The sequence below is a fragment of the Narcine bancroftii genome, chromosome 8 (assembly GCF_036971445.1).
Source record: "Narcine bancroftii isolate sNarBan1 chromosome 8, sNarBan1.hap1, whole genome shotgun sequence".
NCBI classification, from domain to species: Eukaryota; Metazoa; Chordata; class Chondrichthyes; order Torpediniformes; family Narcinidae; genus Narcine; species Narcine bancroftii.
In genome coordinates, this window is record NC_091476.1 from 173,948,128 (window position 1) to 173,965,909 (window position 17,782).

General features: G+C 46.9%; 2 protein-coding genes and 1 long non-coding RNA gene across 23 annotated transcripts in view; 2 read left to right on the forward strand and 1 right to left on the reverse strand.

The window, feature by feature from the left end:
* The window catches only part of LOC138741588 (uncharacterized), a 40,244-nt gene extending 30,926 nt beyond the window's left edge, over window positions 1-9,318 (forward strand). For 9 of the 16 annotated variants that reach the window (XM_069895887.1, XM_069895885.1, XM_069895888.1 and 6 more), the window contains 2 exons: window positions 7,120-7,158; window positions 7,942-9,318. In XM_069895887.1, coding sequence (XP_069751988.1) covers window positions 7,120-7,158; window positions 7,942-9,210 — 1,308 coding nt within the window. In that variant the 3' untranslated portion in view covers window positions 9,211-9,318. The remainder of the gene's footprint in view (window positions 1-7,119; window positions 7,159-7,941) is intronic. The other 7 variants (XM_069895894.1, XM_069895897.1, XM_069895893.1 and 4 more) reach the window with 1 other exon arrangement.
* map7d1a (MAP7 domain containing 1a) overlaps window positions 1-17,782 on the reverse strand; it is a 163,856-nt gene that overhangs the window by 1,120 nt on the left and 144,954 nt on the right. For 5 of the 6 annotated variants that reach the window (XM_069895877.1, XM_069895875.1, XM_069895880.1 and 2 more), the window contains exons 12-17: window positions 15,219-15,399; window positions 14,214-14,339; window positions 11,836-11,886; window positions 7,869-7,935; window positions 5,131-5,263; window positions 353-639 (exon numbers count right to left, since the gene is read on the reverse strand). In XM_069895877.1, coding sequence (XP_069751978.1) covers window positions 353-639; window positions 5,131-5,263; window positions 7,869-7,935; window positions 11,836-11,886; window positions 14,214-14,339; window positions 15,219-15,399 — 845 coding nt within the window. The remainder of the gene's footprint in view (window positions 1-352; window positions 640-5,130; window positions 5,264-7,868; window positions 7,936-11,835; window positions 11,887-14,213; window positions 14,340-15,218; window positions 15,400-17,782) is intronic. The other variant, XM_069895876.1, reaches the window with a different exon arrangement.
* On the forward strand, window positions 15,410-17,572 carry LOC138741591 (uncharacterized). Its single transcript, XR_011343594.1, has 2 exons — window positions 15,410-16,193; window positions 17,317-17,572. It is a non-coding gene; the product is annotated as an uncharacterized lncRNA (long non-coding RNA).

A 17,782-nucleotide genomic window follows, 5' to 3' on the forward strand; every position in this document is an offset into this window, starting at 1 on the left:
CTCTCACATGCTTTCTCTCTCTGAACTTTTCCCCACTTTCATAGACCTCCCTTTCAGAGCCCTCTCTCTTTCTCTCATATGTACCATCATTTCTCTGACCCCTCCTCTCAAATAGACCTATCCCCTTTTACCTCTGACTTCTCTCTCTCACAGATGCCTTTTTCTTGCCTCTCACTTCCCATCTCCCTCCCTCACATTCCTCCATTCTCTCAGACCCCTCCATTCTCTCTCTCTCAACACCCCCCCTCCTCTCTCTCCGAGACTGCTCTCTCTTTCACTCAGACTCTCCCCCTTCCTCGCTCTCTCTGATCTGATGTAGGTTTGCCCACTGGATCTCTCTGTTATTCCTTACCTGCCACATGCTGGGACTGAATCCCTGTTGTTTTCTTCACGTAGGAATTTTCCTCTTCAAATGCCCCAATGATGGGATTGACAGCAGTTTCTCCAGCCATCAGGCTGCCAAGACCTTCCTTTTCCCCGTTACTGTCCACAGCATCTGTTAAGCAGCCTGTGTGGTTCGAGAGCTCTAGGATCTCTTCCAGCTTCTGTGTCTTGGGACAGATCCTGTTTTCCTGTTTCTTTGCTTGCACCCCATTGGTGAGGGGCTTCTCACTGCCATTCCCTTCTGGAGCCACCCTACTGAGACAGAAGGCCACTTCTCAGATCCATCATTCTGTTCCCCGTTCTTTCCCCCATCTGGACCTCACCCTGAGCATCACTTCTCCATTGCAAACATCCTTCCAAACAGGGGGCCAAGTCCTTGGGTCAACAAGAAGCCTGCAGGTTCTGGGGAACTGGAACAAGGTGCTGGAGGAACTCAACAGGTCAGGCAGTGTCTATGGGAAGCAGTAGCTAGTCGACGTTTCAGGCCCAAAACCCTTCATCGGGAATCAAATTAAATCCTGAGGCTAGCCCGCATGTTCTCAACCTTGTCTAATTGGAAGTCTCCAAAAGCAGAGAAAGGGTGGAAGTTATCTCCTCAACAGATGTTTTCAAACTGCCAGTAAAATGGGGTTAATCGGACAATTTGCCTGGTTAGTGCCCCACTCACAATGCACCTTGAAAGGGTCCGAACTACTCAGTGTCATCCAAAGTGAACTGGGTCTCTGTGCTGCCTCAGAGGTAGTCAAGGAACCCAGTTAGACTTACCCAGGACACATCAGCCAGTAGCATGAACAGCAAAATGGCCAACACGGTTACTCCTGCAATGTCACCGCTTACTTGCTGGCATCACAGGGAAATCTTGGCTGAAGCATCTGCGGTGATCGGGGGAGAGGGGTCACTGACAGGGCCCGGGGTGGAGGGTGCGAGAGGGTTGCTGCCATGGGGGAAGAGGTTGATATTGTGCCGGGGTGGGGGGGGTTTCCACGATCAGCAGGAAAGGGGTCGGCTGCTGCTTAGGTTTAGGGGGGGCATGATTGACGGTGGGAGGGAGAATGACAGCAGGGGGTGATGGGGGAGACAGTTTGTGTGACGCGTCACTTACCGCATCATCGTGGGAGCAGGATCCCCCGTAAATCACTGGGTTGGCAATTTAATGGAGCTATCCCCCCTCAGCTTAAAAGGTGCTGGAGGAACCTTTACCCTGTGTGTGCGTGTGTGTGTATGTGTGTGTGTGTGTAAGTGTGTGTGTGTGTGTGTGTGTGGTGGGGGGGGGGGGAGGGCTAATGGGACCCAGAGAAATTATTTTGTTAGACAACACTCACACATACACACAGAACATTATAATCTTAATAATCACAAATGTACATAAAAGTTTAATCTATATTAGTATTTTGGGACGATTTCCTCAGTTACAGGGTACCGTTCATCAATCTCAGCCTCTGGGGAGGGGAGCTATTTCCCAGCCTTGCAGTCCAAGATTTTGATGCTCCTGTACCCTGAGTGGGTTAAGGATACTGTGTGATGAAAAGTAGGGATCCTCAATAACTCTTTGAGCCCTATTTAGACAATGCCCCTGGTGAAGGAAAGACACAATGTTGGAGATGAAGGGCTCAAGCCTGAAATGTTGGTTTTGTATCTTTATCCTTCCTCTATAAAGGATCCTGTTTGACCTGCTGTGTTTCTCCAGCATTGTGTTATTACTTCAGCCACAGTGTCTACAGACTTTTGTGTTTCGCCAACGCCCCTGGTGAATATCGTTGGGAAAGGAAAGAGTGAAGTGGAATGTCTCTGGTGACCGTGCCACAGGATTAAAAGACGAATAGCTTCCTTCCATCACCATGCAATGTTTGAGGAGCTGAATAACCTCTCCTATCTCAGGGCCATGCTCCGGAGTGTTGTGTACTACTCTGGTTTCCACATTACTCAGTAGGATATAGAAGCACATGAGCAAATGCAATAAAGATTCACAGAATTAGATATGTTTGAGACCTCTCTGAATGAGGAGATGGAGGAACAACCTGATCATGAATGGGGCTGGTAGATTACAAGCAGAGGAAGGAGTTCCTTATGTGTGGAACCCAAAATCTGGACTTAAATATAAATTAGTTGCTGATAACCCAAATCAAGAATTTCCATTAATTCCCATCTCTCTCTTTCCCTACCCTTCTGTCTCCTTTCTTCCAGCTCCCCACCTCCTTCTGTTCCAGAGATCTACCCTTCTTTGTTCTCTGCTCTCCCCCATTTCTCTTATCCCCTCCCACCTGTATCCACCTATTACTTCTTACCTCTACTGCCCCTTACTCCCTCCTCTCTTTTCCCCCCTACCCCCACCTTTTCATTCAGCCACCTGCCTGCTTTGCAAGCAGAGCAAGGGTGGGCAAAGAGCTCACACCCAGAAAGTTGGCCATCCTTTACTTCCCATAGATGCTGCGAAACCTACTGAGTTCGCCAAGCACATTTGTGTATTGCACCTGACCCTAGCATGTGCAGACTTTCTTGTTCCACTCGAGGCAACGGAGATACACAGACTATGGGGCCGAGAGATTGGGAATTGGAGCCCTTGGTTGGAAGATGAAGACTAATATTAGAAGTTGATGGGATAGGGATGTGGTCCCAATGTTTTGTGGTGACAGGGAAAAGGGGGGGGGGGGAAATTGGAGCAGTTCTTTAACATGATTTTGGGGCAAGGTGGGAAAGATAGTGGAGACATCTGATGTGGGGATGGAGGTGGATGTCTGAGGGGTGGTGCAGCAAGGGTCTAGTGGAAACTGAGGATAATAAGGGAAGTATTTCATGAAGTGATGTTGCAGTTCTGTGTAACTCTGCTCAGAGGATCCTTGGAGTATTGCGTTCAGTTCTGGTCACCTCATTACAGAAAGGATATAGAAACTTTGAAGAGGGTGCAGAGATTGTTTCCTGGTTCAGAAAACATGTCAGATGAAGCAAGGTTTACAGAGCTACGGATTTCCTCTTTGGAACGACGAATGATGTTGAGATTTAGATAAGGTGGACAGCCAACACCTTTTTTAACCTGGCGCCAACAGTAAATAAGAGGATGTCTGTTTAAGGTGAGGAGAGGAAAGTTTAGAGGACATATTAGAAGTAAGTCCATATATAAAATATACATACATAGACAATGGTGAGTGCCTGAATGCATTGCTGGGGATAGACACAAGATATAGGAGCAGAATCTGCTCTACCATTCTAATCATGAGCTGATCCATCCTCCCACTCTGCCGCACTCCCCGGCTTCTCCCCATAACCCTTGATGCCCTGACTAATCAAATACCTGTCAATCTCTGCCTTAAATACACCCAACGACCTCGCTTCCACAGCCACCTGTGGCAACAGGTTCCAGACTCAAGACTAAAGACATTTTTCTGCATCTCTGATTTAAATTGATGCTCTTTTGTCCGGAAGTAGTGCTCTCCTGTCCTAGACTCCCCAACCAGGGGAAACATCTACCCTGTCCAGGTCTTTTGGCATTTGAAATCCCTCTATGAGGTCCCCCCTCATCATTCTGTACTCCAAGGAGTACAGTCCAAGGGCTGACAGACATTCTTCATTTGCTAATCCTTTAATTCTAGCAAATCCTTTCTGACCCCTCACCAACACCAGCATGTCTTTTCTCCAATAAGGGGCCAAAAACTAGACACAGTACTCGGTTCTGCTGATCTGCTGAGGGGGTAAGACCACATTATGCAGTGAGAGGCTGCAGAACAAAGTGGTCCAAATGCCCTATAATGCTCCAGCGGAGTGGGGCATGTGGAACAGTATGATCACGTGTCCCACGTGTGGCGACAAGAGGTGTCCAGTTTCACCAGTGATGTGACCAGATCTGCTAATGGTTGCAAACATGACCAATCTTGAACAAACTGACTTTCAAACACATAGGCCTGAGATGTGTGTTTCGGCACAACAGCAACATGAGGTTTGATTGTTAATTACAAAAATAAACATCTCTCAAAATTTGGACTGAAGAGGGTAAAAGATGTCAGGATTTCATACAGAAAAGGAACAGCGTTTCAATATTAAAAACCTTTTGAGCTTCTCAGCTCAAGTCCAGTGGTCAACTGATTGATAGATGGGAGTCCGTACATTCACTGCAATACACCACATGCTGGAGAAAGTCCTTTGTCAGCCCAGGCCTGAACAGCAACTACCCTTTACTTCCTATGGACGCTGCGTGACCTGCTGAGTTGCTCCAGCCTGCTTCTGTATTGCACTCAATGCCAGCAGGTGGAGCACTCTTGTTTAACTCTGATCATACCCTATTTGGATACAAAAAAAAAGAGCTCACCAAACTCACTTGGCCTTTTTCTCCCCTCCTACCCAGAGAGTTGCAAGGGTGGGGTTGTGGGGAGAGGATAAAGAAGTAAAATATTTTAAATTATTATCTAGAAAGTGACAAATCTCCTCTTTAATATGGAGCAGATTGATCCTCCCCCCAGACCAGCATTGTCCAATTAACCCCTTCTGTTGGTCTGGATTCCTCTCCCAGCCGGCACTGTCTGAATTCTGAGACTTTCTCAGATTTCCTGCCCTCTGGTTTATTCCTTGAAGAAGGGCTCAGGCCCGAAATGTCGGCAATTTATCTTTGTTTTCTATGGATGCTGAAAAGACCGGCATTTTGGTGTGCTTTTACTATTGATTGAAATCTCCTGCATCACAAAGGTGTTTCCAACCCTCTTGTCTCTGCTACATTTAACACACCCATGGAAAGCTTAGTGATGTGTTTGCACTTACCCCAGCTCTTTGAGTGGCAGATCTTGTGATGGACAGACTGTAGCACTGACTGAGAACTCGCCAGCTCCCTGCTCAACTGATGTCTCCAGCTGGTCTTCACTGGTAGGATTCTTCACATGCAAGAGGCTGCCATCTGAAAAGGTCACAAGGTCACATGAACAACCACCACTAATTGGGAGCATCCACCGAGAAGTTGGGTCTTCAACGGGTCTGCATTTATTTTTATCATCAAGAAGTATTCAGTGATCAGAGGCTCTCGTGCTAAATGGTGGGATTCCAGATGCTATGATTAAAAAAAGTAGAAAGTGATGGGAGATAATCAGGAGGTCAGGCAGCATCTGTGGAGAAAGAAGCCGGGTCAATGCTTCAAGTTGAAGAGGCCGCATCTGAACCGCGGAAGAGAGAAAGCAGGTTTCAACTTACAGAAGGCAAGGGGGAGCGATGTTTTGACAAAAAGTCTTTAAGCTGAAACGTGAGCTCTGCCTCTCTCTCTCCGTGGATGCAGTCTGACCCGTTGAGCCTTTCCAGTGTTTTCTGGTTTTGTTTCAGATTTGCAGCCTCTGCAGCTTTCCAATTTCCATTTATTGCTGAAGCTATACTCATACTTGGCCAAGTTCAGCACCCCTTCCAGAGACCATTGACCAGAACTGTACTCCAAGTCCAGCCTCTTATAACATTGCAACATTAGTTTTATACTCAATTCCCTGCCCGATGAAGCTACGCGTACAATACGCCTTTTTACCACCCCGTCTACTTGTGTGGCCACTTTCAAGGACTCCCATCACCACCCCCCCCACCCCGATAAATATTTTTAGGAGACCTATAATTAACTGTAGATATCCCACGACATTTGACCTTCCAAAGTGTAACACCTCACACTTGACTGGACTACATCTGTCATTCCTTTGCCAATATCTGTAACTGATCAATATCCGTCTGTAGTCTTAGATGACCCTCTGCACTGTCCACAACTTCACCAATCTTTGTATTTTCTGAAAACTTACCAATCTTCCCAACTACATTTTCAGACTTCCAGCCCAAGTAACAGTCGTCCACCACTACTCTCCGCTTTCTATGAGCAAGCCATTTTCGCACCATAAATCCCGTGTATCTGCACCTTTCTGGATCAGCTGATAGGAGAAGGAAGGGATGGGGGTGGGGAGCTGGAGTAAAGGAGACAGAGGCATGGGAAGAGAGAGAGACTGGGTTGGGGGAAAAGTGGTAAACAGAAATGGGACTGGCAGTCTCCAACTAAACGATATTTCTATTAACCCCGCCTCTGGTCTCTCATCCCTATCCCTCTGCCTCCTTTCTTCCCATCCTTTCCTTCTCCTGTCAAACAGCCACGCTCCTCAGCCCTCTCCCCCATCACCTCTCAGTTTATTTCTCTTCTACCCTCCCACCTGTATCCACCTCTTATTCGTTAACCTGTGCCATCCCCCCTTTCACCTTGCTCTCTTCTCTGCCCCTCCCCCTACCATTTTATCACAGCAATACCCATACAGAGTAGGAACAGGCCGTTTATCTCAACGTCTCCACACTGATCCCATCTCCCGGCACTTGGATTGTGGCCTGGTGTTACCTTTTAAATACTGAGAGAGTATCTTCTCCACCACTCTCTCGGCCAGCATCTAGACCTGCCACAGACCAGCTAATCATCCAAGCCTCCTTGCCAAGGCCTCTTTCCTTCATCCCTATTTGACCTCAATGCCTCTCCTTTCGTAGAACGCAGTACAGGACCTTTGGCCCATGATATTGTACCAACCTACAGTAATATAAACCCACTCAACAATCTAAACCATCCCTACCTCACACCCATAACCCTCTACTTTTCTTTCACCCGCGTGATTGTCTAAGAGTGTTTAAATTCCCTCATCGTACCAGCCACCACCACCACCCCGGCAATGCTTTCTAGGTACCCACTACTCTCTGAGTGAAAGATTTATTCCTGACGTCTCCCCTAAACTTTCCTCTCCTCACCTTCCACAGATGTCCTCTGGTATTTGCTGCTGTTGCCTTGGAAAAAAGGTACTGACTGTCCACTTATCTATGCCTGTCATATTCTTGTAGACCTCTATTTCGTCACCTCTCTTCCTTCTTCGCTCCAAAGAGAAAAGCCTCAGTCATTCTCCAATCCAGGCAACATCCTGGTAAATGTCCACTGCACCCTCTCCAAAGCTGTCACATCCTTCCTGTAATGAGGCAAACAAAACTGATCTCAATATTCCAAGTATGGTCTAACCAGAGCTTTAAAAAGCTCCAACCTTACCCCACGGCTCTTGATCTCAAACCACCCCCCGACTAATGAACCTTACCCCACCATATGCCTTAACTACTCCATCGACCTGTGTGGCCACATTGAGAAATCTATGGATTTGGACTCCAAGATCACGCTGTTCTTCCACGCCGTTAAGAATCCTGCTCGTGAACTAGGAACCCCACCTTCAAATTCAAACTCCATCTGCCACTTCTCCACCCAACTCTGCATTCTGTCCCTATCCTGTATAATCCTACGACAACCTTCTACACTATCAATAACACCTCCAAGATTCGTATCATCTGCCAATTTACTGACTCATCTACATCTTCATCCAGGTGATTAATGAAAAGGTCCCAGAACAAATCCCTGCATAACTCCACAAGTCTCTGACCTCCAGGCAGAATATGTTCCATCTACTGCTGCCCTCTGCTTTCTGCAGGCAAGCCCATTCTGAACCCACACAGCCTTTCCACCTTACCCTGCTTCTCTGCCTTGACGTCCTTGCCATCCAGCAACCCGTCGGCAGCTAATTTCTTCTCGTCTTTCTGCAGGGAAACAAAATAGAGAAAGAGGATCAGTCTGCAGTGGGATTACAAGAGGAGCATGGGACACAACCCAGAGAAAGGCACCACTCTCAGGCAGTCACCCCACTCAGCCAGCAGAGAGGAAGCTTTGCTGGCCGCCCACACTCGCCAACAGCAACCAACAGAGACAGCCACTGGCGTCTGGCTGCACCAATCAGCTGGCACCAGCCTGACAGCCTTACCATTCAGCAACCACTCGCACCAACCTCACTCCACCAGAGTGGCCATCACCAGCGATCAGCCACACAAAGCATCCAGGGAAACAACACTGATAAGCATCAGCAAATGACTTCAGCAGTGAACCACAAGATGGCCGCCAGCGGTCAACCATTGGCACCACTAATTGGGAAACACCAGGAGGACGATGATGGGACTCAGCGGCTGGCTTCACCTAGCAGCCTTCACTCAGGTAATGGCGTTAGTGTCCAGCAACTGGCCCCACCAACCAGCCTCACTTCTCAAGTAAACAGTTATCACCAAATGGACAGAGAAAGACTCCAGCAGCGAGCACCAGCAACTAGCCAACTCCATGAGGACGATGTCACCAGCAGGCATGCACTGCCACTGTCCAGCCTATACCAGGAGGGCAATAACATTCATCAACAGGTACCTCCATTTATCGATCACCAATGGGACAGGAGAGAGAGACTTCAACAGCTGGCTGAACTAATTAGACCCAGTAAGAGCAGTGGCAATGAGGGCCTATGGCCTGCACATAATATCCATCAACGACAAGCTCCAGTCATTACCCACCCTGGAGAAAGGCGTGATACCCACTGGAAGAAGTCTCCATCAACCAGCCATCACCAAGAGACGACTGATAGTGACCGGCAGTTGTCTCCACCAATTGTCCATTACCAGGAAGGCACTGATAGCCAACAGCTGAATTCATCAATTACCGACCCACATGATTTAGGCAATAGTGGCAGGCAGTTGTCTCCACCAACCAGTCGCCATCAAGAGATCAGTGAAAGCAATTGGCGGCCCCCACACATAAACTGGCGTAGGGAAAATGATAATCCTGGCTGGCACATGGTTACATACGTCTGTCAACCCACTCGAGAGAGAGAAGATATACCCATCAAAATTGAGTATCACAGGACAGCCTACACCAGCAGAGCAGCAATCAATGGCCGGTCGAACCAAGCAGCCAGCAAAGGGGCAGCCCTACCAGCCATTATCTGGGTACACCGTGCCATCAACAAACCGGTAACCAGGGGCACAAACCAATTATGAATCAGAAAGGCTGACACATCGATGACTATTAAAAAGGGATTCATCCCATGTGGCACAAAAATAGCTGCAAACATTCTTGTTGAGGTCAAAATAAATTGGTAAAATTTCTCTCTGACTCATTGCCGCTTTGCCTGACACCTGCGGATTCCCATTTAGATGAAGATTCTCAGGGTGAATCCACTACTATTGGATTGACATGCCACGTAGATTTCCAACATAATGGCGGTGCAATGTTCCTGGAGCACTCCACCACCCGATACATCCTGGAGATTCTAATATTACAACACTGGGACACACGGGGGTTCCACATTATTACACTGATACATCAAAGGTTTCTTTATTGTCACGTAATGATATATTAAAACTGTAATGTACACAATCAACTTTTGCCTGTCGTAAGCCAAACCAAGAGTCACCATATTACCCAACACCCCTAACAACAGGAGAAAGAGAAGCAAAAGAGAGTCCCTTCAGAGACGCTGAGTGTCCGTGGATTCACCTCCAGCTCTCCCGCTGTCTCTGCAGCCGCACAGACTCCTGTTCAAACCTATGATACACAAACCTATCACGGTTACTTTTGATACTTACTAGAATTCCACCACTGTGGTATACCTCTGAATGACATCAGTTTACTAAATATTTACAGCTATCTCAGAAGATCCTCCGAGCAGCTTCTCCTGGCTTCGATAAAAAGTAACAGGTTGTAGACACTTTGTTTTTCTTTGCACAAATTCCCCGACAGTGCCGTTTTTCGGGAGTCGTTCTGATGTTTGAAATCCTGATGGAGGTTAGTTAAGGACTGTGAAAATGAGGCAGTTCCCACCGAAGCTCGACAGCCTGCACCATCTTGTTTCCAAAGCAAAGACAGCTGGGCCTCCAAGGAAATGGCTGCAGCAGACACCATTCTCAGTCGTGTCAATTCATTTCAGTGGAGATAGTGGTGTAGATCAGCGCAATTCACTTCCACAATTTTCATTATTATAACCGTGATAAAATTGTCATGTTTGACTAATTTTAATAATCCTTTAAGTTTTAGATAGCTTTGACAGTTGACAACATGAATTTGAGCCATTTAGTTTTGTAGTACAAAAACTGGCCCTTTGGCCCAACTTGTCCATGCAAACCAAGTTGTCCAGCCAAGCTCACCTCATTTGACTGTGTTTTTCCCCTAGCCCCCTCAACCTTTCATATCCATGCACCTGTCCAAATGTATTTGAAATTTTGTAAATTGTGCCCACGTCCTTTCGCAGCACGTTCCATGTACCTATCACTCTATTGGTGAAAAAGTTAGCCCTCAGATCCCTTTTAAATCTTTTCCCTCTTAAATTTATGCCCTCTAGTTTTACACTCCCCTATCCTGCGATAAAGACCGTCACCATTCCCCTTACCCATGCCCCCCATAAGTACCTCTCTGAGGTCACCCCTCAACCTCCTGCACTCAAGGGATAAACCCCAGACTCTCCACATAACTCAGGCCCTACAGTCCTGGTAATATATTTGTGAATCTTTTCTGCACCCTTTCCAGGTTAATGACATCCTTCCTATAGCTGGGCGACCAGTACTGTGCCCAATACACCAACTGGAGTCTCAGCAATATCGTGTACAGCTGTAAGACAAAAGTCCTAACTCCTGCACTCATTGTCACGGGTGTTGATGGCAAACACCTTCACCGCCGATCTCCCTGTGCTGTCACCCTCAGGGAACTGGGCCCCAAGGACTCGTTGTTTTTATATCAGATCTGTGGCAAATGCAATGTAACGGCCTCCTCTTTGTATTTTAGAGGTTGACATTCCATAGGGTTTCAATTTACATTTTTTAGCTAAGCAATGTTAGATTATTTTTCAGTTTTCTTTAAACAGTTGAGCAGTAGGATTGTGACGTCTGTCCCTGGAGCCCAAATATTTCTCCATTGTGCCCACTACTCAGAATGTGCTCCAGAGCCGTCCTTTACTCATGCAAGCTTCATCTGCCATCTCTCTAGAACAGTGCCATGACATTGTTCTGACCCATATAACCCTCCCCTTTTGCCCATAACCCTCTGTTATTTATATTTGTGCGCCCACATAAGCGTGTTTTAAATGTCCCCATCGTACCAGCCACCCCCACATCCCCAACAATACATTCCTCACCACTGTGCAAAGAAAACCCTACCTTTTTCTGACAGCTCTCCTAAACTTTCCTTCTCTCACCTTAAACACACGTCCTCTGGTATGGTCATTACTGCCCGAAAAGGTGCTGCTTGCCCATTCAGTCGATGCCCCTAATAATCTAATACACCTCTTTACCTCCATTATTCCAGAGAGAAAAGTCCTAGATTGCTCAACCTTTCCTCACAGGACATGATCTTCAATTCAGGCAGTATCCTGCTAAATCTCCTCTGTCCCCTCTCTATAGCTTCGAACTCATTCACATTTTCTTCAGTATGATCTTTTTCATTCTCCTTCTGTTCTCTCCAGTTTAGAGTCATGAGCCAACATGTTCAAAGGAAGGGGTTTCTTATGCAACAGACAGGTTTCCAAATCTCCCCACACCCCATCACAGATCAGATGCGTAACAGAACTACATTTGTCTGTTTGCCCATTAGCTTATAAATACTTCCACTAAATTACTGTGGAATTAATGTACCTTCTCGGGAGTATCGGTCCTCCTTGTCCTTTGCATAATCTGTTCCAGACGCTGCACGGAGAGAGAGAGAGAGAGAAGGAAATAAAACGTTAAACCAGCTGAAGGCGGCAAAATGTTTTTCCTTCCACCTGCCTTACTCACCAAAATATTGGCCAACGTTCCATTCCCCTGTTCTGGAAGGATCGAGCTACTTTAATTACATAGAACAACACTTCCCTCCCACTTGATCCACAACCATCTGCATTTATATCCTTCACTTCTCAGTCTGGAAATTGAAAGGTGGACATCCTGATGTGGAAAACAATTGAGGAGTAACTCCACACACCCACCACCTTTTAGACAGTTTAGCCCCATTAAAACGACCCTGCCTTTCTCATTTTTAATCTAAGTCAGCACGACCTGTTATTATTTAATTTTATCTATGATGTCTTCACAGACCATTTACTCAACAGTAAAGGGATTTCTTCCTTTCACACTGTACCTAACACTTTGCTAGCCACATTTAGCTCCTACGTTGTAGGTTTCTAGGGGTAATGGCTCAGGGTCGGCACCAGTTAGAGGGGGCCATTAGCAATTTTGAGGGGGGGGGGGTCGTTCAGTCAGGAGGTGGGGGAAGGTGCTAGGTAGGGAGGGAGGTGCTCGCAGGGACCTGTTGACCGGGGCGGGGAGGGAGCTAGAAGGGACCTGTTGACCAGGGAGAGGGGGGGGGGGTTGCTAGCAGGGACCTGTTGATCAGGGATGGGGTGCTAGCAGAGGCCTACCTGTCAAATGACCTGTCATTAGTGCCACCCGCCCCTCCAACGTGGGGCATGAGGACACTCTTTTTAATACAGCAATTGTCACTGGACACTACTGGTGCTTAACGCCTGCTAGCGACATAGCTGGGGGTGAGTGACGAGTCGCTAGCGTACGTCAACCTAGACGCTAGTGACGCGAGAGTGGGGCAGGTCTGACAACCAGGGTTGGCCGTCAGTAAGGGGAGGGGGGTGCACAGCACCTCGTTTGGGAGGGGAGCAATGCTCGTGGATGCCCCCTCAGTGGCAACCCTGTAATGGCTATAATATACCTAGTTGCATTGACTGCTTATTCATTGAGGCCTCCAAACATCCTTTAGGGACTTTATCTCCTCTCCTCTGGGCATTTCTTGGGCCAATCCATCCTCCTGTTTTGCTCTGGACAAACAGTTTTACACCCTCCTCCTTTCTCTTCTCTTGCTTGCACTGCAACTTCCATCTATCATTCACTATCCCTTTATTCTCTTGCTGCAGGCATTAATAATTCCCCCCAGCCCACACCCCAACATTTTTCCAAGGGCTGCAACTTCAGTTATCAGACTGCTGATGCTACCCATGCAACCCCCCCAAAAATACCCCTTCTTGCCACTGAAGTCATTTCTTACCTCAGCAAGGCTACCGAGGTAAACAAGAAAATTTGCTGATGCTGGGGTCGAATGTAGGACACAAATGTGCTGAAGAAGCTCAGCATGTCACACGGCGTCTACGGAAGTAAAAGGGAGGCGCCTTTCGGGACTGGCTGACAACACCCGAAACATCGACTGCATTTTAATTCCAATGTGCGCTGCATGACCTGCTGAGTTTCTCCGGCATTTTTGTGTAGTGTATCCTTTTGCCTAACCTCCTTATCTGGTTATATTTTGTTCCCAACTTGCAGACTTGCCGCATTCATAGCTGAATTAATATATAATGTGTCAGGCTGTACTCATCAGTTCCTAAATGATGATTTCCAGGTAAATTTCTGCCCCTCTCAAACCCAACATTGAAACTCCGTGGCTGGACATCGGGGTAACTCCCACAAAATATTCTTTCTCAGCACGAGCAGGAAATTAGGTCTCATTATCACTCATCATTGAACTTCCTGAAACTTCATGTCTTAACAGGAGGTCCTGGTTGGACAGGCTTCCTCTGGACAGCCAAGCCCACCACCCTCGATTGTCTCTTGACTTTGGCCCTCAACTCCTGGTCCCCAACTTGACCTCTGACCAGGGTTCTGGCTCAACACTCAATCAACTGGTTCTCTGTTTGAGGCAATACAGACATCCCAATCCATTTTGGGAAACGATAGGATGAGGTTACTGCTGAAGTACAAGACCAACCATGATCTTAATGATGGAACAGAGAGAAGGAGCTATTTCTACTTGTATTTCTCCTGTCTACCCTTGACCTTGTTCTGCTCCTAGACTTGACTGATGCTTCCTATCATGCTCCACTGTGTCAGCAAAGACCATTTGCTCAGTGGCACCTGATATCTCTGATGACAGGGGTGTCTGAATGTTGCTGGCATTCACTTCCTGGAAACTCTAACCATGGAAAAATAATTTGGGCAAGCTCCTCGCAAGGGTGTTCCTGGAGAAGTGTTACCTTCTTTCTCTCCGAGCGCTCCTGCTCCTCCTTCTGGAAGTGTCGCTCCCGTTCCAGCCGTTTCTCTGCCTCCTCACGTGCTCGAGCCTCGGCCTCCTCACGTGCTCGAGCCTCTGCCTCTTCTCTCTGGGAGCAGAAGCAACGGTCAACCCATGTTAGTTCTGTACTGACAAAAACCACACCAGCAGTACAAGTATAAGAAGCTTTAATAAACTAATATGTACACTAAGAGGTCTTGTCTCTATGCTAGATGAACCTGGAAGGCTAGACTGTAGCTCTGGACTGCTTTATATACAAGGGATGACCCCTGGTGGCCTTGTGGTATAATTACATTATCACCACAAGTTCTACAGACATTTCTGCAAATTCCTCGCAAACGCAGCCTTCCCTGAGCCTCTCAGTTCAAGAACAGTTTCATTTGCTCCTGGACTCTTGAACCTTCCCTTTCTACACTAATCATAATCTACTCCAACTCCACAAAAGACCTGCCTGGACGATTGTTTTATTGCACAACGGTTACTATGATATTTATCATCTCTCTCTCGACACTCTCCACATGACATGGGCTTTCTTCAGATGTTCTGGTTTCTTCCCTCACTTCAAAATGTACAGGGATGGCAGAATAAGTGTGTGGATTTTTTGTCCTTGAGATCTATGTGGCCAATGAGATGTAAATGTTAAATTTGCCTGTTTTAGCAAAGTGAGTGTCTCCACGTCCCCGATCTGAGTCTCCTACAATCAAATCTATCTGACTCTGGGGTCCCTGCCCGACATTAAATGTTTAGATTTTATTTACAACACAGGAGAAGCTGATTCTGGCCATTGAGACCCGTGCCTGCCCAATTACACTTAATTAACCCTCAATTCTGTACGTTTTTGGAGGGTGGGAGGCATGGGGAGATCATAGAAACCCCTTGCAGATAGCGCTGGATTCAAACCCAGGTCGCTGGCTCTGTAAGAGCGCTGTGCTAACCGCTACGCTGACCCCAGGCCCACATGACCCACCTGCTTTTGTAGGCGCTCCATTTCTTCCCTCTCCTGTTCAGCTGCCCTCTGCCAGCTTTCCTCCTCCTTCAAGCGCTGCTCCTCCTCCTTTCGTATCCTTTCTTCTTCCAGTTGTTGAGCTTCGGCCATGCGCTGGGCTTTCTCCTCTGCCTTCCTTCTGGCTATTTCCTCCTTCATCAGCCTTCATGGAACAAAAAGTCAACAGTTTGAGAAGAATGAGGAGAGATTTGATAGAGGTATATGGTAATAATGGGGAGAGAGAGAGTAAATGCAAGCAGACCTTCTCCACTGAGGTTAGGAGATTAAAAACTAGAGGACACAGGCTAAGGGTGGAAGGGTAAAAGTTTAAAGGGAACATTAGGGGGAACTTCTTCATATGGAGAGTGATAGGAATGTGGAATGAATTGGTATATGCAGGCTCAATTTTGACATATAATAAAAATTTGGAGAGGGTCATGGATGGGAGGGGTATAGAGGGATTTGGTCTGGGCGCAGGATAGTGGGACAAGGAAGAATAATAGATTGGCACAGACTAGAAGGGCCTGTTTTCTGTGCTATGGTGTTCTATGGTTCATGTGAAGATTGGAGATGGAGATGTTACGTCCAGAGAGAGACTCATTCGTAGAATGTCAGCTGAGATGTGGCTTCTCTGCAGTGCTCTTCATTGTATTTATTATTTTCTTCTCCCCAAAGAAAAGTCAGATTTGTTTTTAGATATGCTACCTCTGGTTCCCCAGCCACAGGGACCAACTGGAAGGGAAGAAAATTACCATCAAGATTCTCCGTAGGCACAGGGAGAGAGTGCAGTGGAAACAGTTTTCACCCAGCCACCTGATTCAGCAAAGCGGACACCTTCAACTGAGTTAAGAGGGCACCACGTTCACTTCCGGTGCTCCCAGCTGGTGTGAATGCAAAATAGGCTACCTCACTAATGCCAAGCCAGCAGGACAATGGGCAAGTTAATCATACTGTAATGTGAGTTACAAATTATTCTGCTTCTAAATAGGTTATTCTGACCAAGCAAACAGATGCCATGAGCGAGCAGTTTTCAAAAATGTTTTCTCTGCAGCACGTTTGGTTTGTTGCTGTTTGCTTAGAATGCAGCTGCGGACCAAGCACTTTCCCAGGAAAGCCTCTTAAATCTCAGCACGGCAGTCCCATGATTTCCTGACAGTGACCTTGATATCTGGTCAAGGCCATGGCAAGGCAGACAGAGCGCTCTCAGTCCCAATGAAGCAGGTTAACTGTCAGCTCGGTTTCTCTCTCTCCCGATGAATCCTGATCACCTGCCTTCTTCTTTGTTCATTCTGGATTCCTGCAGCTGCAGTTTCCTGCCCCTCTAGTTTACTACTCTACTGTGAATCCTCTCTCCAAAGCCTGCCTGTTCTGCAGAGGTTTTACTCCTCCCTTCGTTGAGAGTTCCATGAACTTCTCTCACACTGTTCCCCACCCACTCCAACCTTTCTTCGGCAATAAACCTAGTCATAGAGCCAGAGGGTGGTTGACAGTTTGGGGTGGGTGGAGGAGCAGTGCGAAAGAACTTCATGGAACTGCTCAGATAGCATCCATGGAGAGAAAAGTGCAGTCAATGGGGCCTTATCAGCACTAAACCTGGTCATTGAGCCAGATGGCAGCTAATGTCCCAACCAGAAACCTTGACTGTTCTATTCTCTCCATGGATACTGCCTAACCTGCTGAGTTCCTCCAGCTTCTCTTTGTCCATTGAGAACCTCTGTTTTCACGTGGGCATCAGTCTATCCTATGGCTTGTGATGTGCAAGGCCATGTCGGCATTGATCACTGATCTAGCATTCTCCTGCGCTAATTTTGATGAGTGGAAGTTGCTCAAAACCAAGTCTCATGTCTGGCTACTGACCCCAGAGGGATTTAAAATGCATTCATGCCTCTGGCAATCACATTGTCAGTTTGCAACTTATTGGCCAAAACTAAAGACTGGAGTGGAAACAGAAAGTTTCTCAACCTGAAATGTTAACCATTTGTTTTTCCACCGATGCTGCCTGACCAGCTGAAGGCTTCCAGAATTTTCTGTTTTAATTTCAGTTTTCCATGTCTGAAGTTCCTTTTTTGATTATTTCCAGGAATTTACAAGAATACAAATTTCGACAGGTGGCTGAATTAGTGTGTGGCTCAGGAATAAAGGATGTAGCCTGGAGTGTGAGACAAGCTGGCTTCGGTATTTTCTAATCAGGACACATTCTGATGCTGTTGTCCAACCCCCTGTTCATCCAAAGGAGGGTGAAGTCCAGGTCCACCAGTGGATGCCCACCTTCCAGAGACTGTTGGTTTATTGTGTTGGGGAGCTGATGTTCAGCATTATATTATGGAGAAAACACATACTTTGAGGAATCTTTATAATTGTTTTAGATAAGTTGAAATATCAAGGACAGAATGCTGCCGCCAATTCGGTCTCTTCATCAATCTTCAAAAACTTGAACCAGTACTACTGATAACCTTCCATCACTGCACCTCAATTCACCAGGTTTGGCTTTTGTGATTAAAGGGTTCCTTGCAGTTGCTCTCAATATCCACTGCAGGCCTTGGTCA